Source organism: Mirounga angustirostris, unplaced genomic scaffold, assembly GCF_029215605.1.
Source record: "Mirounga angustirostris isolate CCGP_5_RB_7025 unplaced genomic scaffold, mMirAng1.0.hap1 SCAF_5, whole genome shotgun sequence".
In the NCBI taxonomy this organism is placed as follows: Eukaryota; Metazoa; Chordata; class Mammalia; order Carnivora; family Phocidae; genus Mirounga; species Mirounga angustirostris.
In genome coordinates, this window is record NW_026991713.1 from 10,536,220 (window position 1) to 10,556,285 (window position 20,066).

Below are 20,066 nucleotides of genomic sequence, written 5' to 3' on the forward strand. Positions count from 1 at the left end.
CGCTGGCTCTGCACCCCACCCCACCAAACCTCACCTATATTCCAAAACCACAGGGATAACCTCTCACGCGGTAGTGCATCAGGGATAGGAAGCCCACCGGGCATTTGCCATGCACCGGGCATTGAACTTGTTCTGCTTCACGCATCTCACGTAATCTTCACAACCATGATAGGCTACGTGCTCTCATCCCCGCATCCCCCCCCCCCCCCCCTTGTAGAGGTATAGAAACCAAGTCTCAGGTCAGTTAACATGCACAAGGCCACACAGCTCGTTGCCCCACCCTCTGCAACAGATCTAGCTCACAAAAGAATGAGGAGCCAGATTCTTCTGTCCACCTCCCTCTGTATTGCTGGATACCATAGCATCCATCAGTCCCTCCCTCTTTCACCCTGGTTTCATTGATTCATCTTTTGAGCACCTGTGTGTGCTGGGTTTCACTGGGTTGGGAGCCGTTGGGAGGGCTGTGACTGGGATTATCAGTCACCAACCAGCCCCCCTCCTGTGTACTGAGCTCCCTGTTTGGCCCTGGCACTTAACCGGTGTGCACTGAGGCCATGGAAGTGAAGGAAGGGGGAGCCTGGGGAGTTGGTGGCAACCTCCTCTTCCACCCCCCTTCCCCAAACACACACACACAGGCAGGTCCAGAGAGAGCAGAGGCAGCTGCCTTTATTAGGGGCCACAGCCCAGGGGGCTGCCTTTAGTCAAGGGCCAGACACTTGATCTTCATGTCGCCATCGGCTGCCAGGTAGTTGATGGCCTCCAGGTTGAGGCGGTTGGGGAACTTGAATAAGTATCCATCTGGCAGCTTGATGGTCAGTTCGGTCTCGTCGAAGGAGATGCACACCTGGGGGGTGGAGAAGGGCAGTGAGTGGTGGGGACCCTCAAGCAGGGGCTTGGGTTTTGTGGTGACAGCCGGTCGGCAGGCCACGAAACTTCCCCAGAGTGCTTTCCTCACGCAGCCTTGACCACCGCCGGCTTCACGGCCCGGGCCTGCTGGGAGGGGGGCTGGTGCGGGCTGGTGCGCACTGGCTTGGACACAGCAGGGGAGGGGAGGGAGGGGGCAGGGCGGGCCCTAGGTCTCTAGCGGCTAAAGCCAGCTCCGCCCCCCGCCGCGCTTGGACACAGCAGGGGAGGGGAGGGAGGGGGCAGGGCGGGCCCTAGGTCTCTAGCCGCTAAAGCCAGCTCCGCCCCCCGCCGCCCCGCGCCCCAGGCCCCAGGCCCCAGGCCGCAGCCCACCTCCATGACACTCCCAGGCAGGAAGGGGAAGGTGGACTCGCGATGCTCCACGCCCCAGGCCCCGGCGTTCCTGCTGTTACACACGATGGTGTTGACGTCCCCGAACGCTTCGAAGCGAGGGTTGAAGTGCAGGCACAGGTTGTCGCTGTCTTTGCCCAGGTTCAGCGAGAAGCTGCGGGGAGCAGGGGGCACTGAGGCTTTCTCGGCCAGCTGCAGCCCCCTCAGACCGTCCAGTCCGGGCCACCAGCTGGGGGACTCACTGAGCGGGGAGGCTCTAGTTCTGGCCCTGCCGCTTCCTTGCTGTGTGACCTTGAGCAAGTCGCTGCCCTTCTCTGGGCCCCAGTGTCCTCATCTGCCCAACGGGGGCTGCCCCAGAGCGATCTCTTTCCTTGCTGTGTGACCTTGAGCAAGTCGCTGCCCTTCTCTGGGCCCCAGTGTCCTCATCTGCCCAACGGGGGCTGCCCCAGAGCGATCTCTAAGGGTCTGGCTGTGCTGATAGCCAAGACTCTTAGCCGTTACTTTGTGTCCCTTTGGTCAAGGACGGAGAGACTGCCTCCACATGGTGACCTCTGGGAGGGCAAGTGTCCTTGTTATCTCTGTACTCCTGGTGCCCAGCATGACGACACGCAATGCTCAATAGCGGTGGGGCTGATAAGCGCGTCATCATTAAAAATGCATTTGCTGAGCGGAGAGAAGTACCTACCTCGGAGAGTTGGGTAAGCATGAAAAGGATAGCGCCCATGGTTCTTTCTAATGTCAGCTGATCATCGTCATGGTCACTGAAGAGACCCAGCATCTCACTTCCTCCTCACAACCACCTCCCCTCCTCCCCCCCCCCCCCCCGCCCGGGAATCGACAACAGACTGAAGCTCAGGGCGGTTGGTTGACCGGTCCAAGGTCACATGGCTGCTGAGAGACTCGGCAGCCTGCTGAGTGGATGATGAGTGAAGGAAGGAGGACCGAAGGAATGAAAGCTTGAGTGAGTGAAGAGCGCGGGACCGAGGGACCCCGAGGGCCAGCAGCCGGGTGGCGCCCCCATTCCCTCTCCCGGGCCCCAGAGCGGCCGCGGCTCCCTCCCACAGTGGGGGCCGGGCCAGGCAAAGTAGAGGCGGAGGCCGCAGCTGGTTTGGTTTAGGAGGCTCCGGCAGGGAGGGATGGGGGCGACTCTAGGGGGGGCATCCAGACCCCGAGGTGGAAGTGACTCACCCAGAAGACGCCACCGCCGTTAACCCTCTCGCCGCCGGAGGGAGGGGCGGGCCTGGCCGGCCACGCCCCTACCAGAGGGGAGCGGCCCCGTCGCGCCCCTCCCCGCCCTCCCCCCCGCCCCCGGGCTCGGTGCCCCGGCCCCTGCCGCCCGCCACCCCCACCTTCACCCGCTCACCTCTTGGCTTCGGGGGCCACCTCGCCCTGCACTCTGAGGCACTCCCCAGGTTTGAGATTCAGGTTGCTGGCGATCAGACCCTGCAAAGACGACGAGACCAGAGTCAGCGAGGTTAGATGACGCAGTGCCCGGGGGAGGGGGTGGGGTGGTTCCCAGCCAGGATCCTCTGACCCCACCCGCGGGAAGCCTGGGGAATCCAGGAGGCCAAGTTCTCCGTGTGGTCCCGGGCAAATCGCTGCTCTCAGCCGGGCTCATTTCCTGTCAACACTACCGAGGTTGTAGAAGGCAGAATCTAGAAGTTTTTGCGATTCAGCGTGGGGATTTTGGATTCAGAGTGGTTTGGGAGGTGGGGTGCTATGCTCCAACCCTTCATTTAATAGATGGAGAGAAGCGGACTCGGAGTGAGTGACACTGCGACTTGATGGCGAAGAAATTGAGGGTCTGCCCTTCTGCTGGAGAGGAGGCGACCCCTGGGCTGGGAGATTCCCCACCATCCCCTTCTAGCCCCTCGGTACAGAGAGGCGCAGGGGTTGGAGAGGAGACCCCTAAGGGGCAAAGCCAGGCCCCTCTGCAGAAGGAAGAGTGAGTGGCCAATGGCCAGAGTCAGCAGCCTAGCCGGCTCAGCAATAGCGAGATTGACCGCATAGCGTAACTGGTGTGAGTGGTTGCTTCTGCCAGAAACTTGAACCCTTTCCCTCGAGGCCTGCAGAAGATTCTTGCCTCCTTCTCTCCCCCGTAGCACCCAATCTCCCGGCATGGGGAATGTGTGTGTGTGGATAGGGGTGGTAATTTCCCAGCCCCCACCTGACTGGCCTGGACGGAACCACCCTCCACCCACTAACCCATGCAGGCACCCTCCGGGCAGCCTGTCTCAAATCCTGGCTACTTTTCAGAGCTCTCTAGAGCAGAGGATGACTCTGCCCTGGCCCAGTGACTGGGGACAGCTGCAGGGGGGGAAGGGACAGGAGGCTCTCCGGGGTGAGGAGTGGGGAAGGGACAGCGGCCTGTGTATCATCAAAGTGCTTCCCTACCCCACCAGTTTGCCACACCCTTCTCTCTCCCGGTTATCCGAGAACTGCAAAATGTCAAACCTTGGCGGAAATAACTGTGCTGTCAGACCCCGGAGGAACTCAGATAATTCTTAAGCCAGAGAGGGCCTTTGGGGACCATGGCGCCCACCCCCATTTTACAGACGCGGCCACTGAGGCACAGAAGGAACTTGTTCGAAGCCACACCCCAGGGACTAGAACCCAGCTCCCCATCTGCCCCCACTCTCCCCGGGCTGTCTGCCCCCACGCTATCCCTGGGCCTTGGGGCGGGGTCCCCACACTCACACAAGCCATGACTGAGGACCGGAGGATGTTCCCGGGAACTGCCGCACCAGCTGTCTCACGACTCTACGGGAGAGATGGGCCCCCGGGCCGCTCCCACCCTTTTAATGGGACCAGGCTCCGGTGACTCCCGCCCCCCTGGAAGCCCAGCCAGTTGTAAGCCAGGACAGGGATGGGGGCCCACTGGAGGCGGAGTCCATGGAATTTTGAAGCCGTTCTGGAGCAGAGGTGACCAATCAGAGTGGCAAACCCCCTTCTTCCTTAACCCCTCCCCCCGGGCCCAGGCTCCGCCTCCCGTTCCCCTTCATCCCTCCCCACCCCCACCAAAAGAATTGTGCTGTGGCAGGGCCTGGGGTGTGTGTGTGGGGGGGAGCCAGTGGAAAATAGTTTGAGGATGAGTTAGGCACAAGAGTTGGCGGGAAGGAGACCTAGGGCCAGCAGGCCGAGCTCAGGGGGTATCCAGAGATGGCCGAGGGGATACAGGTTCCTTCAGGGGATCAGAGCTGGGGTTCATCAGGCCGCTCCCTGCAAGGACCAGGGCGTGGCCTGCGCTGCAGGCTCTGCAGAGGGCCCAGGACCATTAACCACAAGGCCCTGGCCCCACCCGGGCCTCCCCGGAAGCAGGGATTGTGGTTTCCGCCCACGCTCCTGCTCCTCGCTGGTGCTAAAGAAAGGCTGGGCTGGGTGCCCGGCCTCAGGCTGCCCCTGGGGCTCAGGCCTCAGGCTTCATGCCTCAGCCCTCCTGAGGGGCCTGCTGCCTATCCTCCAAGAGCTCCTGCCTGACAGCCTCTGGCCTGAGTCAGGCCTGAGAGGGGGCCCAGGGTGGGCCAGGCCAGGAGGGGTTGGGGTTCCGGCTCTGTGCGCCCCCTCCCTTCCACTCTCTTCATATCTCTCCAAGGCTAGGCCCGGCCTTTCCTTTCCCTGTTCACTTAGCAGATATTTTCCTGAGCCTCTACTATGTGCCTGCCCTGAGCTAGCCTGTAAGGATTCAAAGAGGAACCCCATGGAGTCCCTGCTCTCAGGTAGCCCGCTGCTGGGGCAGGACCTGGCTAATTAAGTAGCATGATGCTGGTTCTAAGGGAAGTCATGAACAAGCACTGTGGTGCAATGGAGACTGTCCAGACTGTGGGCCTTTGTTTTTTTGTTTAAGTTTTTATTTATTTATTTGAGAAGAGGGGGGGTTAGTAGGGGGAGAGGCAGAGGGAGAAGGAGAAGCAGACTCCCTGCTGAACAGGGAGCCCGACATGGGCTCTGTCCCAGGACCCCGGGATCATGACCAGAGCTGAAGTCAGATGCTCAACCAGCTGAGCCACCTAGATGCCCCAGAAGGTGGATCTTGAAGGATGGGTGAAGAAAGAGGGCCTGGCATTCCAGCATGAGCAAAGGCTCAGATGTGAGAAAACATAGGTCCAGGGCATCTGGGCATGGCTGGAGTTTCGGGTATGTTGGGGAAAGATGGGGCATGAGACTGGGAGGCCAACAGTATCTGGATCAGGAAAGGCCTCATTAAAGGGGCTTAGCCATTGTTTTGGTTTTGAGGGTTGCTGGGGAGCCATAGAAGGTTATAGAGAAGGTGAGTATTGAGGGCAGACATGGGCTGCAGGGAAGATCACTGTAGCAAGAGTTGAGGGTGAGTGGGTTAGAGGGGTGCTCACCTCATACCCAGGAACTAGGAGGAGAGGTAGGTGTGGGGAGCACTGGGCAAGGTGGGGCACTTACTAGGAGAGATGTCACCGGGACCTCCTCCACATTGCCATCTCCCTTCTGAAATTGCCAGCACTGAAGAGGGAGGAAGATGTGGACCAGGAGTGACTCACACCTGGAAGCCAGGTCCTCCAAACCCCCCCGCCCCCCCCACCCCCCATCCCCCCCCGCAGATGACTGAAGCCCACCCTCACACGGGAGGAGTGGTGGGGAGTGCACTGGGCCTCGAGGCAGGCCTAGAAAGGAGGCTGGGCTGCCCCCTCTCCAAGCCCCTCACCCCTCCTCCAAGACCAAGCCTCAGAAACCAAGCACAGCTCTTTCATTTTTTCCTCCGGGGCCTCCCCTAAACCTCAACATAGGGAGGGGTGCGTGGAGCCGCTTCGGGGCTTTTCCTTTGTGCTTCCCCTCCAAGCGCCACAGACACCTTCTGCCTGAATCAAGGAATGGGGGCATTTGAGGAGTCCCGACCAAGGAGCAGGGATGGTGCAGGCCCGGTCCCATCCCAGCTGTTGTTACGTGGGGCTGGCTGGCTGTTCCGGCCTGATTGTTGAGCTCTCAGCACCTCAAGAGCTGCTCCCAGGGCACCTGGGTGGCTCAGTTGTTAAGTGTCTGCCTTCGGCTCAGGTCATGATCCTGGGGTCCTGGGATCGAGCCCCACATCAGGCTCCCTGCTCCGCGGGAAGCCTGCTTCTCCCTCTCCCACTCCCCCTGCTTGTGTTCCCTCTCTCACTGTGTCTCTCTCTGTCAAATAAATAAAATCTTTAAAAAAAAAAGAGCTGCTCCCATGCTTCCTGCATCTAGGTGGCTCAGCTGGTTGAGCATCTGACTTCAGCTCTGGTCATGATCCCGGGGTCCTGGGACAGAGCCCATGTCGGGCTCTCTGTTCAGCAGGGAGTCTGCTTCTCCTTCTCCCTCTGCCTCTCCCCCTACTAACCCCCCCCCTTCTCAAATAAATAAATAAAAACTTAAACAAAAAAACAAAAAACCCTGCAGGACAGGCCCAGTATCAGGAAGTATGTGCTGTTGGACGAGGGGCGGCTTTATTCCCCAGGGTCTGACCGGCTGAGGGCCGGTAGAGGGGTGCCATGGCATGAATAAGCCTCCAGAAAGGCCCCTTTGGGAGTCCCAAGAGTTGGATTCTGGTCCTATCCCGCCACGCCGTCCCCAAGTTGGCCTCCCACTCTGGAAATCGGGGAGGTGACATCCTGCTCTCCCACACAAGGCTAGTCCAGGGTGGAATTCATGTCTGTTGTACTAAATAGTGATTACTTTTTTCGCAGTCTCCGAAGGTTTTGGCTTCCCTCTTGTCTCTTTTCCTAGGCTGAGCTTACCTTCCTGGGGTCCACACCGCTGGGAGGTCTCCCTCTCACCCCTCCCTACCTCATCGCCGACAGTCCCCTCCTGCCTATGCTGGGGCAGGGAGTCTCTCCGGCTTCCCGTGTCCCCTGTAACAGGGACCATGGTTTTCCTGGGTGACAAGGTGCCCTGTGTGCACCCCACCCCCACCCAGTCCTCAGGGCCTCCTGGGGTGGCACCCATTTATCTGCCAGGCCCTGTGCAGATAAGTGGGCACCTTATCTCCTTGCTTTCAAACATTACCTCATTCCATCTATGCCTCCCCCATCCCCCACCCCCCAAGCCCCCCACTCTCCCTTACCCCCCAACCCCCCTTACCCCCCCACCCCTGGCTTCATGCCTGTCAACTGGAATGCACTGCACAGAGAAGCTGCTCTGCGCCCTGCAATGAACCTGACGTTAGAATCAGAAGGGAAGGCAAGTCCTAATTTGGGGGCTGCCTGGGTGTGACTGTGGCCAAGGTCCTTGAACTCTTGAACCTGTTTCCAGGCCTGGAAAGTGGGAACATTACCATTCACTAACGGTTGGTTGGAGGATTACAGAGGTGCTGTGGGGAGGGCTCAACATTCGTCCTCTCATGTGCACCCCCAAGCCAAGCCCCCCCCCCCACCCTGGGACTCTCCTCCTCCCTCACTACCCTGCAGCAGAGACAGCAAGCTCTCTGGAATTCCTCCATCCTATAGGCTGGACCTTGGCGGCTGCAGTGAGAAATGAGCTCAGCACCCCTAGACGGGGGATCCAGGCCAGTGCGGCCCTGCCCTGCCCGCGAGAAGGCTATGCGCCCTCCAGCTGGCAGTGGCTGGGAGGGCTGCCAGGCCCACTGGAACACCATCCACACCCCTCAGCCAACCTGGCTGGCCCAGGCGGGGATGGTGGGGGGATCAGAGCCAGCTCCAGAGCCCTACAGGTCAGAGCAGGAAGGGACCCCGACATTCCCCACCTGTCCTGCTCCCTCATTTAATGATGCAGAAACCACCCAAAGAGGCTGGTCACTTGGCCAAGGTCACACAGGGAGCTAGGGCTGACCTGCTTTCCATCTGCTGAGCCAAGAAAAGAAGAACACTGTGGTCCTGGGATACCTGGACCTCAAAAAAAAAAAAGATCTTTTCCTCTTGCTCCATGAAGTGTAGAAAGAACTGGGGAGGGGGGAGATGACCCCCAACCTCAGGCACTCTTCCAACCCCCACTTACCTTGAGCATCTGTTTTTACCTCCCTGTCTTTGCTGCGCTGTTCCACCTGCCCAGACAGCCGCCTCCCCAAACACAGTTGCCTTCTGTCACTTTTGCCTTCCCACCCGCTGTCTGTCCCCTTCTGATTACAGGCCCTCACTCGTCTTTGGGGAGCTACGTCTTCTCTCATATGAGGTCTGGGTGGGGTCTTGCCATTCATTAGCCCACTAGGGCTCGGGCATGATTCTTTCAATTTTTTTCATGTTTTTCTTTTGACATAATTACAAACTCACAGGAAGCTGAGAGCTTTTTAAGAGCTTATAAAATATTTGAGACCTGAAGAAAAAAAATGTATTGGCTCCAAAATATTAAAACTGCAAAGCTGAAGTCAATCAGCATTTACGGCACTTCGACTTAAAACCTGGTAGTCACGGAGGGGCGTCTGGGTGGCTCAGTTGTTTAAACAAGTGCCTTTCACTCAGGTCATGATCCCGGGTCCTGGGATCGAGCCCCGCATCGGGCTCCCTGCTCCGCAGGAAGCCTTCTTCTCCCTCTCCCACTCCCCCTGCTTCTGTTCCTGCTCTCGCTAACTCTCTCTCTGTCAAATAAATAAATAATAAAATAAAATAAAAAAATAAAAAACAAAAACAAAAACCTGGCAGTCATAAAAGTGGAAATATTTGAGAACAATTTTCAAGGGTTGAATTTTCTTACTTCCAAAGTGTGTCCAAGTCTTCCTAGAGGTTGGGCACTCCTACCTTAGATCTCCCTAGTCCCATCATGTCTAAAACAAACATATAGGGGCACCTGGGTGGCTCAGTTGGTTAAGCGTCTGCCTTTGGCTCAGGTCCTGATCCCAGAGTCCTGGGATCAAGTTCTGCATCGGGCTCCCTGCTTGGTGGGGAGTCTGCTTCTCCCTTTGCCTCTCCCCCTGGCTTGTGTGCTCTCTCTCTCACTCACTCTCTCAAAATAAATAAAATCTTTAAAAATATATATAAAATAAAACAAATGTATAAAAATACGTCGAAAATGTATAAACAGGGCGCCTGGGTGGCTCAGTCGGTTGAGTGACTGCCTTCGGCTCAGGTCATGATCCCGGAGTCCCGGGATCGAGTCCCGCATCGGGCTCCCTGCTCGGCGGGGAGTCTGCTTCTCCCTCTGACCCTCCCCCCTCTCATATGCTCTCTCTCTCTCATTCTCTCTGTCAAATAATAAATAAAATCTTTTAAAAAAAATGTATAAACAAAAAGCCCACATATATTTAATGTGGAACTTCCAGGAAGTGGGTGCACTTTAATGTTTTTTTTTTTTTAAAGATTTTAATTGACAGAGACACAGCCAAAGAGGGAACACAAGCAGGGCGAGTGGGAGAGGGAGAAGCAGGCTTCCCGCGGAGCAGGGAGCCTGATGTGGGGCTCGATCCCAGGACCCTGGGATCATGACCTGAGCGGGAGGCAGACGCTTAACCAACTGAGCCACACAGGCGCCCCATTTTAATGTTTTCTATAAGGTGCCCAGGGCCTGTATATCAGGAGAGTTTTTGGCGGCACGTAACAGAAACTCAAAGGAAATCGCTTTAAAATTAAGGGAAACTTTTGGGGCGCCTGGGTGGTTCAGTTGGTTAAGCGAATGCCTTTGGCTCAGGTCATGATCCTGGAGTCCCAGGATCGAGTCCTGCATCGGGCGCCCTGCTCAGCAGGGAGTCTGCTTCTCCCTCTGACCCTCTCCCCTCTCATGCTCTCTCTCATTGTCTCTCTCAAATAAATAAATGAATAAAACCTTAAAATATAATAAAATTAAGGGAAACTTTCACATAACAAGTCTGGAACGAGGAGGTCTCCATGGCCGTTAAGTCAGTGGCTCCGATGAGGGAACAGGGGCTGAAGATTGAGTTATGATCAATCACATCTATGTGATGAAGGCTCCATAAAAAAAAATCCCTAGGGGTGCCTGGGTGGCTCAGTCGTTAAGCCTCTGCCTTTGGTTCAGGTCATGGTCCCAGGGTCCTGGGATCGAGCCCCGCATCGGGCTTCCTGCTCGGAGGGAAGCCTGCTTCTCCCTCTCCCACTCCCCCTGCTTGTGTTCCCTCTCTTGCGGTGTCTCTCTGTCAAATAAATGAATAAAATCTTAAAAAAAAAAAAAATCCCTAAACTATAGGGTTTGGAACTTCTGGGCTGGTGAACACATCTACGTACTGGGAGGGTGACATACCCTAACTCCATGGGGACAGAGAAGCTCCTGGACCTTGTCTTTCACGTCTCTTCATCTGTATCCTTACATATCACTTGTTATATAATAAACCAGTAAACATAAATGTTTCCCTGAGTTTTGTGAGCTGTTACAGCAAATTATTGAATCTGAGAAGGGGGCTTTGGGAATCTCCAATTTATAGCCAGTTGGTCAAAAGCGCAGGTGACCCCTGGGACTTGGGGGGGGCACCTGAAGAGGGGTGGGCAGGGAGTCTTGTGGGACTGAACCCCTAACCTGGGGGGCCTGCACAAACTCGAGGTAGTGCCAGAATTGAATTGAATTCTAGGACACCCAGTTCGTGTCTGCCTAAAACTACAGACTTGCTTGGTGCAGAAACCCCACACATTTGGTGTCAGAAGCGTTCTGTGGCTAGAGGAAACAGTTTTCCCTTTTAGTTGGCGGAGAAGTGGGATTTGCTAGAACCGCCCAGGCTCATGGAAACATGTGGTTTGGGAAGAGAAAGGAAGGGCAGGGAAGAGGAACCTTTGATTCCTGGGTGGCCACGTAGCCACGGGCAGCTGTGCCGTATTCAGTTACTAATGGTAAAAGTTACCGATGGAATTTAGAGATGGCTCCGACTCCTGGGGACTTGGGATTACTGGACATGTAAGGAAATGAGAGCAAAAAAAAAAAAAAAAAAAAAAAAGCCACATATACCATCCCCTGGTCATGGTTATCTGTAATAGCTAAAATGAAATCAAGAGTGCTGGGTGGGACGCTGATGCTCCTCGACCAAGCTCAGATTTCAATGAGTCTGAGCTTCAGCCCCTGACCTCAAAGCCACCTCCATAGGAAAAAATTATGCAGTCAATAGAAATTCCCTCTAAGGCCTCTGGTCACCAAGAGGGGAGTCAATGTGGGGGACGGCAAAACCAGGAAACTATTGAAACCAGGGAGTAGAGTGGGAAGGGGTTGTTTCATTTTGTGGATTGGTGGCATCAGCTTCCTGAAATACTACCTGGGAATCCAGGGGAAGGGCATATAGGTGTTTATTGTGCCGTTCTTGCACTTCTTCTATCCATTTTATTTAAACTTTTCTGGGGAAGGGGCGCTGGCTGGCTCAGTTGGTAGAGCATGCGACTCTTGCCCTTGCGGTTGTGAGCTTGAACCCCCATGTTGGGTGTAGAGATTCCTTAAAAATAAAGTCTTTTAAAAAAATTAAAAAGTTTGGGGAAACGGCCCCCAAAGTTCTTCTCATCTTTCTGCTCTGCTACCTGAAGCGGAGTCATGAGGGGAGAAGTATGTTGGGTTGGCCTCATGGTCACAGAATGGCTGCAACAGCTTCCACACCCAAAGCCCAGAGGAGTGTTTCCCTCCTCCATCCAGGGCCTTCTTTAAAAGTGAGGCAACTATTTCCAGAATCTCCCAACAGACCTCCCCTCATGTCTTAGTCAGAAGTGTATCACAAGTCCATGGTTAAATCAATCACTGGATGGGGGGGGGAGGGATCAAATAACCATGATTCAAGCTTTAAACCAATCAAGAGTCCCTCCCCAGGACTGAGATGCCTCCCCCTTCTGATTCACAGACCACCATGTGCTTCCTTCAAGGAAATCAGGTTTCTGTCCACAAGAAAGGTGGCTGCTAGGACCAGAGTGGGGCCAGGGAGGCGGGCATTCACCTCCTCCGGGGGGGCACATGACCCAGGCTGGCCAAGAGCTCTGCTCTATCCCCTTGGACACAGGTTCTGAGATAGGCATGTGACATAAGCCAGGCCCACGAGAGTCAGTCCTGGGATGTGGGTCGGATGAGGCAGCTCAGCTAAGACAGATACACCTGGGGAGGGCTGGACCACCTCACAGGGGCAGCCAGGGAACTCCCTTAGCCTTAGCCGCCTGAGCGGAGTTCCTGGCAGAGCCAGAAGTCTCCAAGAGTGAAAAGAGGACTTTATGATGCAGCCAGGCTCTGTCACGCACTCCCTCTTCGCAGGAAGAGTCACACTGCAGAGCATCTCCCAGACCTCGCAGTCCCACCTCTCACTGCACGCTTGAGGGAAGAGGTTGAGCAGGAAGGCCTTGTGCAAACTCCTGTCAGTCAGGCCTGGAACAGCCGGGGCCTCTCCCCACGAGGCTGCCCTCAGCCAGCTCACAGCACCCGGGGTGAGGGGTGCCTGAAGGGGGGAGGTGGGGCCACAGCATCTCAACCTGAGCTCCAGGAGAGCCGGGATCTCTTTCCCCTTCAGTCTTGGCAGAGTGGGGGCTGCAGCCTCCTGGATCAGCCAACATAAGTTCAAATCCGGCCTCAGGAGATCCCGCTTTCTAGATGTGTGCCACTGGTAAGTTAGACCCACGTTTCAGGAGCATCTTTTTTTAAGTAGTGGGGCTTGAACTCAGGACCCTGAGATCAAGAGTCAAAAGCTTAACCGACTGAGCCACCTAGGCGACCCCTAACGCTGCATTTCTGATCCTCATTCCCCAGGTGGTAAAACGGGCCGAGTACTACAAGCTCGCCGTCTTCTGAAGGACTGACACAAATTGGTATTTAAAGCCCCCATGAGGCACAATGTGCCATCGGGTTAAGGTAGTAAGTTCCACACACAGAAAATGCTCTGGTCCTGAGGTGGGTCATTTCATGCAGGGGAAGGGTGCACCGGGCCAGTTCTGTGGAGACCGGGCGCAGGCAGGGGGTCCTCCTCCCGCCCCGCTGCCCACACAGACTTGAGCCCACACAGACACTCCACTCGCACTTTATTAAGTACGAGAGGACTGGTTACAACAGAGGTGGAACCGGTGGGAAGGGCCAGCCCCCACTCCCACCGTCACTGGCACACGATAATAAATAAATAAATAGCTGGGGGTGGGCATGGTGGGGGAGAGGTGGCACAGCAAACACGGACAGCACAGGGACACTAAAGCCCCGCCCTCCGGAGCTGTGGCCACCACCAACGCTGGCCTGGTACCATCATCAGGGAAGGGTGGGGGCTCCACTACGGAAGCCCCCAGAGCCACTGCGTGGCCCCCCGGATCACTATCTTTGTGGAGGAGGGGTGTCTTCAGCCCTTGAACCCTTACTTATTGACAGACATCTGGACCCCAAGCTGGTCCAGTCAGATCCAGACGGTCAAGGGGCCACTGTCTCTGACTTCTGGATTGTTCTCCTCAGGATCTAAGAGACCAATGAGTCATTATGACTCCGTGTTCTGATTGGTCTCACTCAGGACCAAGGACATGAAAGATTCATTGCCACTTAGACTTCTGATTGGTCCACTCTGGCTTCAGAAGATCAAAGGGTCACTGTCACTTTAGGTTCCCAATGAAACCCCTCAGGACAGACCCATCAATGAGTCACTCTTGCTTAGCCTTATGATTGGTCCATTCAGGGCACAGGAGGGTTAGTGGTTACCTAGGCCTCTGATTGGTCAACAGGAACCCAGGGCCAGGGCTCCAGGGGCAGATAGAGCTCTAGAGGCAACCCCCACCCCCACCCCGCCCCAGGAGGGGCTAGGGGATTAAGTGTTCAGGGTTGGGGGAAATCTTCAGTGGGCATCAAGGCCCAGATTTCAAAGAGGGAAGGTCACAGGGGAGGAAATAAGGCCACCTGGCTGGGTCAGGCCAGGGCGAACTGGTGGGGGAAGGGGGACCGCTTCTGGAACAGCAAAGAGTGCCCAGCCACCCCTGGGAGGGGATGTGAGGGCCCTAAAGCCTTCCCTGGGTCCCAACCCCACCAGGCTGCAGAAAATGGGGCCCAGGAGCCTGCAGCTCTTGGCCCCTTGCCTCCATCTACGGGATCAGGGTGGGGTAGGGATGGGGCTGCAGTGCCGGTCACATGGGCTCAGTCCTCCAACCCCTCCATCAAGTCCGCGATGCTCTCCACATAGTAATGGGGCACGAGGTTGAGCTGGCCAGATGCCAGGTAGGCCTGGGCCTCCTCCAGGCGGGAGACGCCTGTGAGCGTGAGCAGGGTGGTCATGCCACAGCGGTGGCCGAAGAGGATGTCGGTCTCCAGGCGGTCGCCCACCATGAGCGTGCGGGCGGGGTCCACGCTGAAGTGCTCGGTGATACACTCGAACATGTAAGGGCTGGGCTTGCCCACCACCAGGGCCTGGCGGCCAGAGGCTGTCTCCACGGCAGCAGCCAGGCTCCCGGTGCCTGCAGGGAGATGGAGACGTGGTCAGTGCCGAGTGGCAGCAGGGAAGGCATCCCGGCTCGGACGCTGGGCTTCCAGGGAGGCAGCCTGGCATGGGGGGGGGGGGGTTAGATTGGGCACTGAAGTGAGTCAAAAGTCTTCCAAGTCTTATTGTAGTGGTTACAGGTACAGAGCCTGAAACCAGAGACCTGCATTCAGACTCTGTCATCTCCACCCTTCTTAGGCAGGCCATTTCCCCTCTCTGTGCCTCAGTTTCCCCATCTCTAATATGGCCCTGTAGGGGCTGAATGAGCCACACTGTGTGTAACTGGGCCTGGCTCAGTCAGTCCTTGGAACAGGGGGATCCAAGTCAGGCCTACCTTCAAAGAGGTGCTGTGGGCACTGCGGGGGCAAGCGCATAGGAAACAGAAAAGCAGATAAAAGTGCCTGGGTAACAGATAGAAGCTGTGGTTACTGCTGCAAGAATGCGGGCTCCTGGCAGCAGGAAAGGGCACAGCCCTCTTAGAACGAGGCAGGGCACAGAAATGTTCGCGCCTCGGCCCCAGTCAGCCTCGGCGGCCGGGAAAGTGATCACAGGGAGAGAATTCAAGCCGGAGACAAAAAAGCTACATGCCTAAAGATGTCGTGGCCGCAGTGACTATAATAAGCAAAACTGTGAACGCACCCAAGTATTTAACAATAGGAAGACTGTTTAGAAAAGGAAAGCCCTGACTCTCAGCCCAGGACCGTCCTGCCCCCCCCCACACACAATGAGTCCACTGTGTCCGTCCCACAGGCCCGTCTTTGTGCCCCAAAGTTCGGCCTTCACATTAATGTCCCTGAACAAACGATGATGATGATCACAATTTACTAAGCACATTCTAAAGTGCCAAGGGCTGTGCTGGCTGCTCACGGAAGCCCATTTTACAGATGAGAAAGCTGACGCTCAGTGCCATTAAGTAACTTATCCAGGGTCGCACAGCCTAATAATGGCAGAGACAGGGTATGTGTCAGGTGGGTCTGACCCAGTCGTGCATTGGGCCAGCTGGTACTGGCTTGGGAGTGCGGAATGTTTCATTTTCAGGAATTTTGTGAGCCCCTTGTTAAAGCCACTATGAAAAAGTCAACTTATATAAACTTACGGTCTAATTATGTTTAAAACAAAGGTAATAAATTCTCAAAGTTCATTACTTCCTAATTATTTTGCCATTATCTGTGCTCTGGAGATTATTTACATCTATAATGATGGAAATACTATATAATGGTGTGCACAAATCTTCCCAACTCCACATTCAGTGACTTGATGTTGGTAGCGTGAACCTTGCTATGGTGGGAGTATTTACACCACAGAGACTGGGAAATGGTATAGATCAACCCCCCCCCACCAACCCCGTCATTAAATCAAAGCTACAGAACGGAAGACGGGCACAAATAGCAAGAGTCCTCAGCCTGGCCAGCCCCCAGACGAGGAGGAGGAACTTCCCCAGGGTCACGGGATCAGGGCAGAGCTGACCCAGAGCAGAGCAGAGCAACGCTGCTGCGAGGTTCTTCCTGACATCTGACCTAGAGCTTGCTTGCTTGTTTTCTTGATAACTGGGTAGGGAAGAAAAGCCATTTGCCCCGTTGGTTAAAAATTCCTTCCAGGATGGGAAGGGCTCAACTGAGTCACCCCAAAGTGTTTTTCTCCCCTCCAGAACGGTCTCAGCTCATCAGCAACTTCCTCTCCCACCAGGACAGAGCTGATCACCCTTCGCCCATGTCCCACTATATGCACTCAGCTAATATTTACTGAGGCCCAACTACACGCCAGGCACTCTGCTAGGCACTGGGCATACAGCAGGGCAGGCAGCACGGATCCCTACCCTAGGGGCGTGAGCATCCTAGCAGGGGCGTGAGGAACATAGCTCTGTCTTCAGACCACTATTATGCCACTTCATGTAACGTCCTATAATCCGGGGCGCCTGTGTGGCTCAGTTAAGTGTCCGACTCTTGGTTTCAGCTCAGGTCATGGTTTCAGGGTTGTGAGATGGAGCCCCACGTCCAGCTCCGTGCTCAGCTCAGAGTCTGCTTGGGATTCTCTCCTTTTCCCTCTCCTTCTGCCCCTCTGCCTCTGCACCATTCCCTGCTCTTATGCTCTCCCTCTTTGTAAAATAAATTTCTTTTTTTTCCTAAAGATTTTATTTATTTGACAGAGAGAGACACAGCGAGAGAGGGAACACAAGCAGGGGGAAAGGGAGAGGGAGAAGCAGGTTTCCCGCGGAGCAGGGAGCCCGATGTGGGACTCGATCCCAGGACCCTGGGATCATGACCTGAGCCGAAGGCAGATGCTTAACTGACTGAGCCACCCAGGCGCCCCTAAAATAAATCTTAAAAACAAAAAACCCCAACATCCTGTAATCCAAGGCTGACACATGTTTTGGTGGTGACATATTCCTCAGACAGCAGGCACTTCTATTTGCCAGTTCAAGTGGCTGCCATGTGGCAAGAAGGTAAACACACAATTCAGGAGACCCACAGGGGAAGGAGGCATTGGGGTGAGAGACTTGCATTCTTTCAGATTTTATGCATATCGGGGCCTTTATTAATATTTTTATACCACTGTTTCAAAGCCACACCATTCAGTTGTGTACCAAGACGACAGCCGTGTTGTAGCTAAGCCTCTACCTCCCCCTCTAGGTCGTGGGAAAGATCAACAGGGCCTGCGACACAGCCAGGTGGGGGCAGAGGCATATAGGCAGGGCCTGGCCTGTCCCCAGCTCCTCCACACCACCCTTCCTGAGTCCTAGGGGGCCTATTAACCCACAGCCTTAACCTGAACTTTGAAGCCTCCAGGGAGAAACTCACTTTTCATAGCATGGCCCAGGACAGGCGGGAGCTGGTGCAGCCGAAAGCCCTGACCAGAGCCCTCAGTTTGGATTTTTGGGGAAACTGGAACATGCAGCAAGTAGGTCTACAACAAAGCGAGGTCAGAACTAGCCTAGAACTATAGATTCCCAGCCTGGAATCGGTTCTGTCATGGCCCAAGCCCTGCTCCACGTTTCATCCCCTACTGCCCTGTCCTGCAGGATGCCTCCTCCGGGAAGCCTTCCCAGATCCCCTTGGCTCTACACCCTTCCTGCCACCCCATCACAATACTGTGTCTATTCCTCAGTCAATACCAGCCCCGCTCCCCCAGGATTTGGTATCAATGACAGTCTAAATCAGTGGCCAGGGGCGCCTGAGTGGCTCAGTCGGTTAAGCGTCTGCCTTCAGCTCAGGTCATGATCCCAGGGCCCTGGGATCAAGCCCCGCATCGGGCTCACTGCTCAGCGGAGAGCCTGCTTCTCCCTCTCCCTCTGCCTGCCACTCTATCTATGCTCTCTATCTCTCTGTCAAATAAATAAATAAAATCCTTAAAAAAAAAATAAATAAATCAGTGGCCAGCAAGGAGGGACTGAAGGAGATCTGTCCCCACCCTCAGGCTACTGACTGGGGTACTGACTTGTCCACACACACTTAGCACTGGCAGTTAGCTTCTGCTACCATCTGCTCTTGACTAACTCAAACCCTCCAAGATGTAGGAGCCTCCACCTGCTCCTCCCTCCTCTGAAGGCCCGAATACCCAGATGACAGCAGTAAAGGGTGCCTTGGATGGGGGTGGGGTGGGGGTTGGGGTGGCCACAAGGGGGCCAAGTTCAGGTCCGCCTGCTCTTGGGCAGCTCAATTCCCCTCTCTCAGCCTCAGTTTCTTTAACTGAGAAATGGGACATCTCCAGAGTAATTTAGAAACTAAGTAAGAACAAACAGCAAGGTACTTCATAAAGCTGTGTAATAACATAAGAGGGCTCTGGACACAACCCACACCTACTATGTGCCCAGCAGTCACTCTGATCACTCTCCCCTGGGAGGAAATGGCATGGTGAGCCTTCCCATTTTACACCCAGGACAGCGATGCTCCGAGGTTATGTAACTTCAGATTACTGAGCCCTGGAGCTGGAACTGGAACTCAGGTCAAACTCCATCCACCTCCTATGCTCCTCACACACCCGCCTCCAATCGCCAGCTGCCAATGGTGTTCCAACAGCTCTACAGGGGGCACAATCCTTCCAGGCTGTTTCCAACCCTCCGACCTCAACCCCTGATTGGAGAGTGGGACAAAATGACAGGGGCCGCTGAGGCGGGTTCAGGAAGGCCGGGGCTGGGAGTCCGCCTGCAACCCCCTGAACCACAACGGGCCTCTGTTTTCTCATCTGTTAAAGGGGGGCCCTACTACTGCCCCTCAAGTGGTGGCAGTTTCAAGAATTACCAGACGTGGCCATGACAAAGCTCGCCTGGGCTCTTGCAGGGTGGGAACCGCCCTCGCATCTCTCCGGGGCCCCACCTGTCACCTGGAGACACCCCTTCTTCGCCCCTCTCCCCTAGGCGTGGAGGGGACAGCGCAGGTCGCCACCCCACCTCAGTTTCCCCGCCAGCCCCGCGCTCACCGGGGGTCCGGCTGCCATCGCTGAGCGGGTGCCACGGGTCGCGGTCGGTGGCCACGAGGAGGCAGTCGGGGTCGCGCAGGTGCGCGCACGCCTCGCTCAGCTTGGCGAAGGAGAAGTGCTCGTCGTAGCCCACGAGCACGGCGCGCACGCGCGGGGCCGCGCCCGGGTCCTCGCCGGGGTCCCCCGCCAGGCGCAGCCCCGCGGCGCGCAGCTCGGCGCGGAGCCCCTCGCCGCCCAGCACGAACACGGTGCCCGGCGCGCCCGGCGGCCCCGACAGGCGCTGGCGTAGCAAGCGCGCGGCGCACAGCGCGGAGCTGAAGACCTGCTCGGCGCGCAGCCCCCCGAAGCCGAGGCGCGCGAAGCGGAGAGCCAGCTCGGGCCGCGCGCGCCGGCTGTTGTTGCTCACGAACAGCGCCGCCTTGCCGGCCCGCGCCAGCCGCTCCAACAGCTCAGGGGCGCCCGGCACGGCGCGCTCGCCGTTCCACAGCACCCCGTCGCAGTCGAACAGGATGCCCTGCGTCCGGCCCAGCACGTCGCGCAGGGCCGCGCCGCGCAGCCGCTCGCAGCGCGCCATGCAGCCGGCTGGCCCCCCGCACCCCCGCGCCGCGCCGCGCCGCTCTCCCTCTGCGTGCACGGCGCGCTTGCCCTCAGCCCGCCCCGTTCCCCGCAGCGACCAATCGGCGCGCCGGAAGGGCCACGGGGCGGGGCCACGGCCTGGTCCGCGGGCCAATGGGGGCAAGAAGAGAGGAGAGGAGCGAGGCCTCTACCTAACGGAGCGGGGAGAAAAGGGTAAATCTCGGCCGCCGCTGAGGGGAAACCAATGAAGACCTAGCCTTCGCCCCGCCCACTAGCTCTGCTAGGCCAGTCGCCGCCGAGTTTCAACCCCGACTAGCCAATTAAAGGATGGACTGACGTTCTTCTTGGCCAATGAAGAGTTACGAATAGAAAATCTGGGGCGATTAGCCTCCCTTGCGTTCCCCAGCCAATCGGAAGCTTAGGAGAGCTGGTTGCTAGGAGGAAATCAGATGCTAAGGGAGATGTTGCCTTTGGGTCAAATCTCATTGCCCTCTGAACCCTGGACGCTCCAGTACTGAGCAAAGTCCCGAGAAGC

The 20,066-nt window shown here is 56.4% G+C and overlaps 2 protein-coding genes across 2 annotated transcripts; both read right to left on the reverse strand.

The window, feature by feature from the left end:
• Positions 1-642: 642 nt before the first annotated feature.
• On the reverse strand, positions 643-4,110 carry LGALS1 (galectin 1). Its single transcript, XM_045872562.3, has 4 exons — positions 3,952-4,110; positions 2,618-2,697; positions 1,237-1,408; positions 643-844 (listed from the first exon to the last, which is right to left on the reverse strand). The coding sequence occupies exons 1-4, from the start codon at positions 3,958-3,960 to the stop codon at positions 698-700; spliced, it is 408 nt and encodes a 135-aa protein (XP_045728518.1). The 5' UTR covers positions 3,961-4,110; the 3' UTR covers positions 643-697.
• Positions 4,111-13,098: 8,988 nt separating this feature from the next.
• Positions 13,099-19,844, reverse strand: PDXP (pyridoxal phosphatase). The gene is made up of 2 exons (XM_045872563.3): positions 18,956-19,844; positions 13,099-14,516 (listed from the first exon to the last, which is right to left on the reverse strand). The coding sequence occupies exons 1-2, from the start codon at positions 19,527-19,529 to the stop codon at positions 14,200-14,202; spliced, it is 891 nt and encodes a 296-aa protein (XP_045728519.1). The 5' UTR covers positions 19,530-19,844; the 3' UTR covers positions 13,099-14,199.
• Positions 19,845-20,066: the final 222 nt, after the last annotated feature.

What these genes read in the sequence shown, in the direction of transcription:
- LGALS1 (XM_045872562.3), bottom strand. An exon ending in GTGGCCCCCGAAGCCAAGAG is followed by an intron (nt 1,409 to 2,617) that starts GTGAGCGGGTGA and finishes TGCTCCCCGCAG; the next exon opens with CTTCTCGCTGAACCTGGGCA. An exon ending in TGCCTGGGAGTGTCATGGAG is followed by an intron (nt 845 to 1,236) that starts GTGGGCTGCGGC and finishes TCCACCCCCCAG; the next exon opens with GTGTGCATCTCCTTCGACGA.
- PDXP (XM_045872563.3), bottom strand. Translation starts at nt 19,529, where the DNA reads ATGGCGCGCTGCGAGCGGCTGCGCGGCGCGGCCCTGCGCGACGTGCTG. An exon ending in CGATGGCAGCCGGACCCCCG is followed by an intron (nt 14,517 to 18,955) that starts GTGAGCGCGGGG and finishes ATCTCCCTGCAG; the next exon opens with GCACCGGGAGCCTGGCTGCT.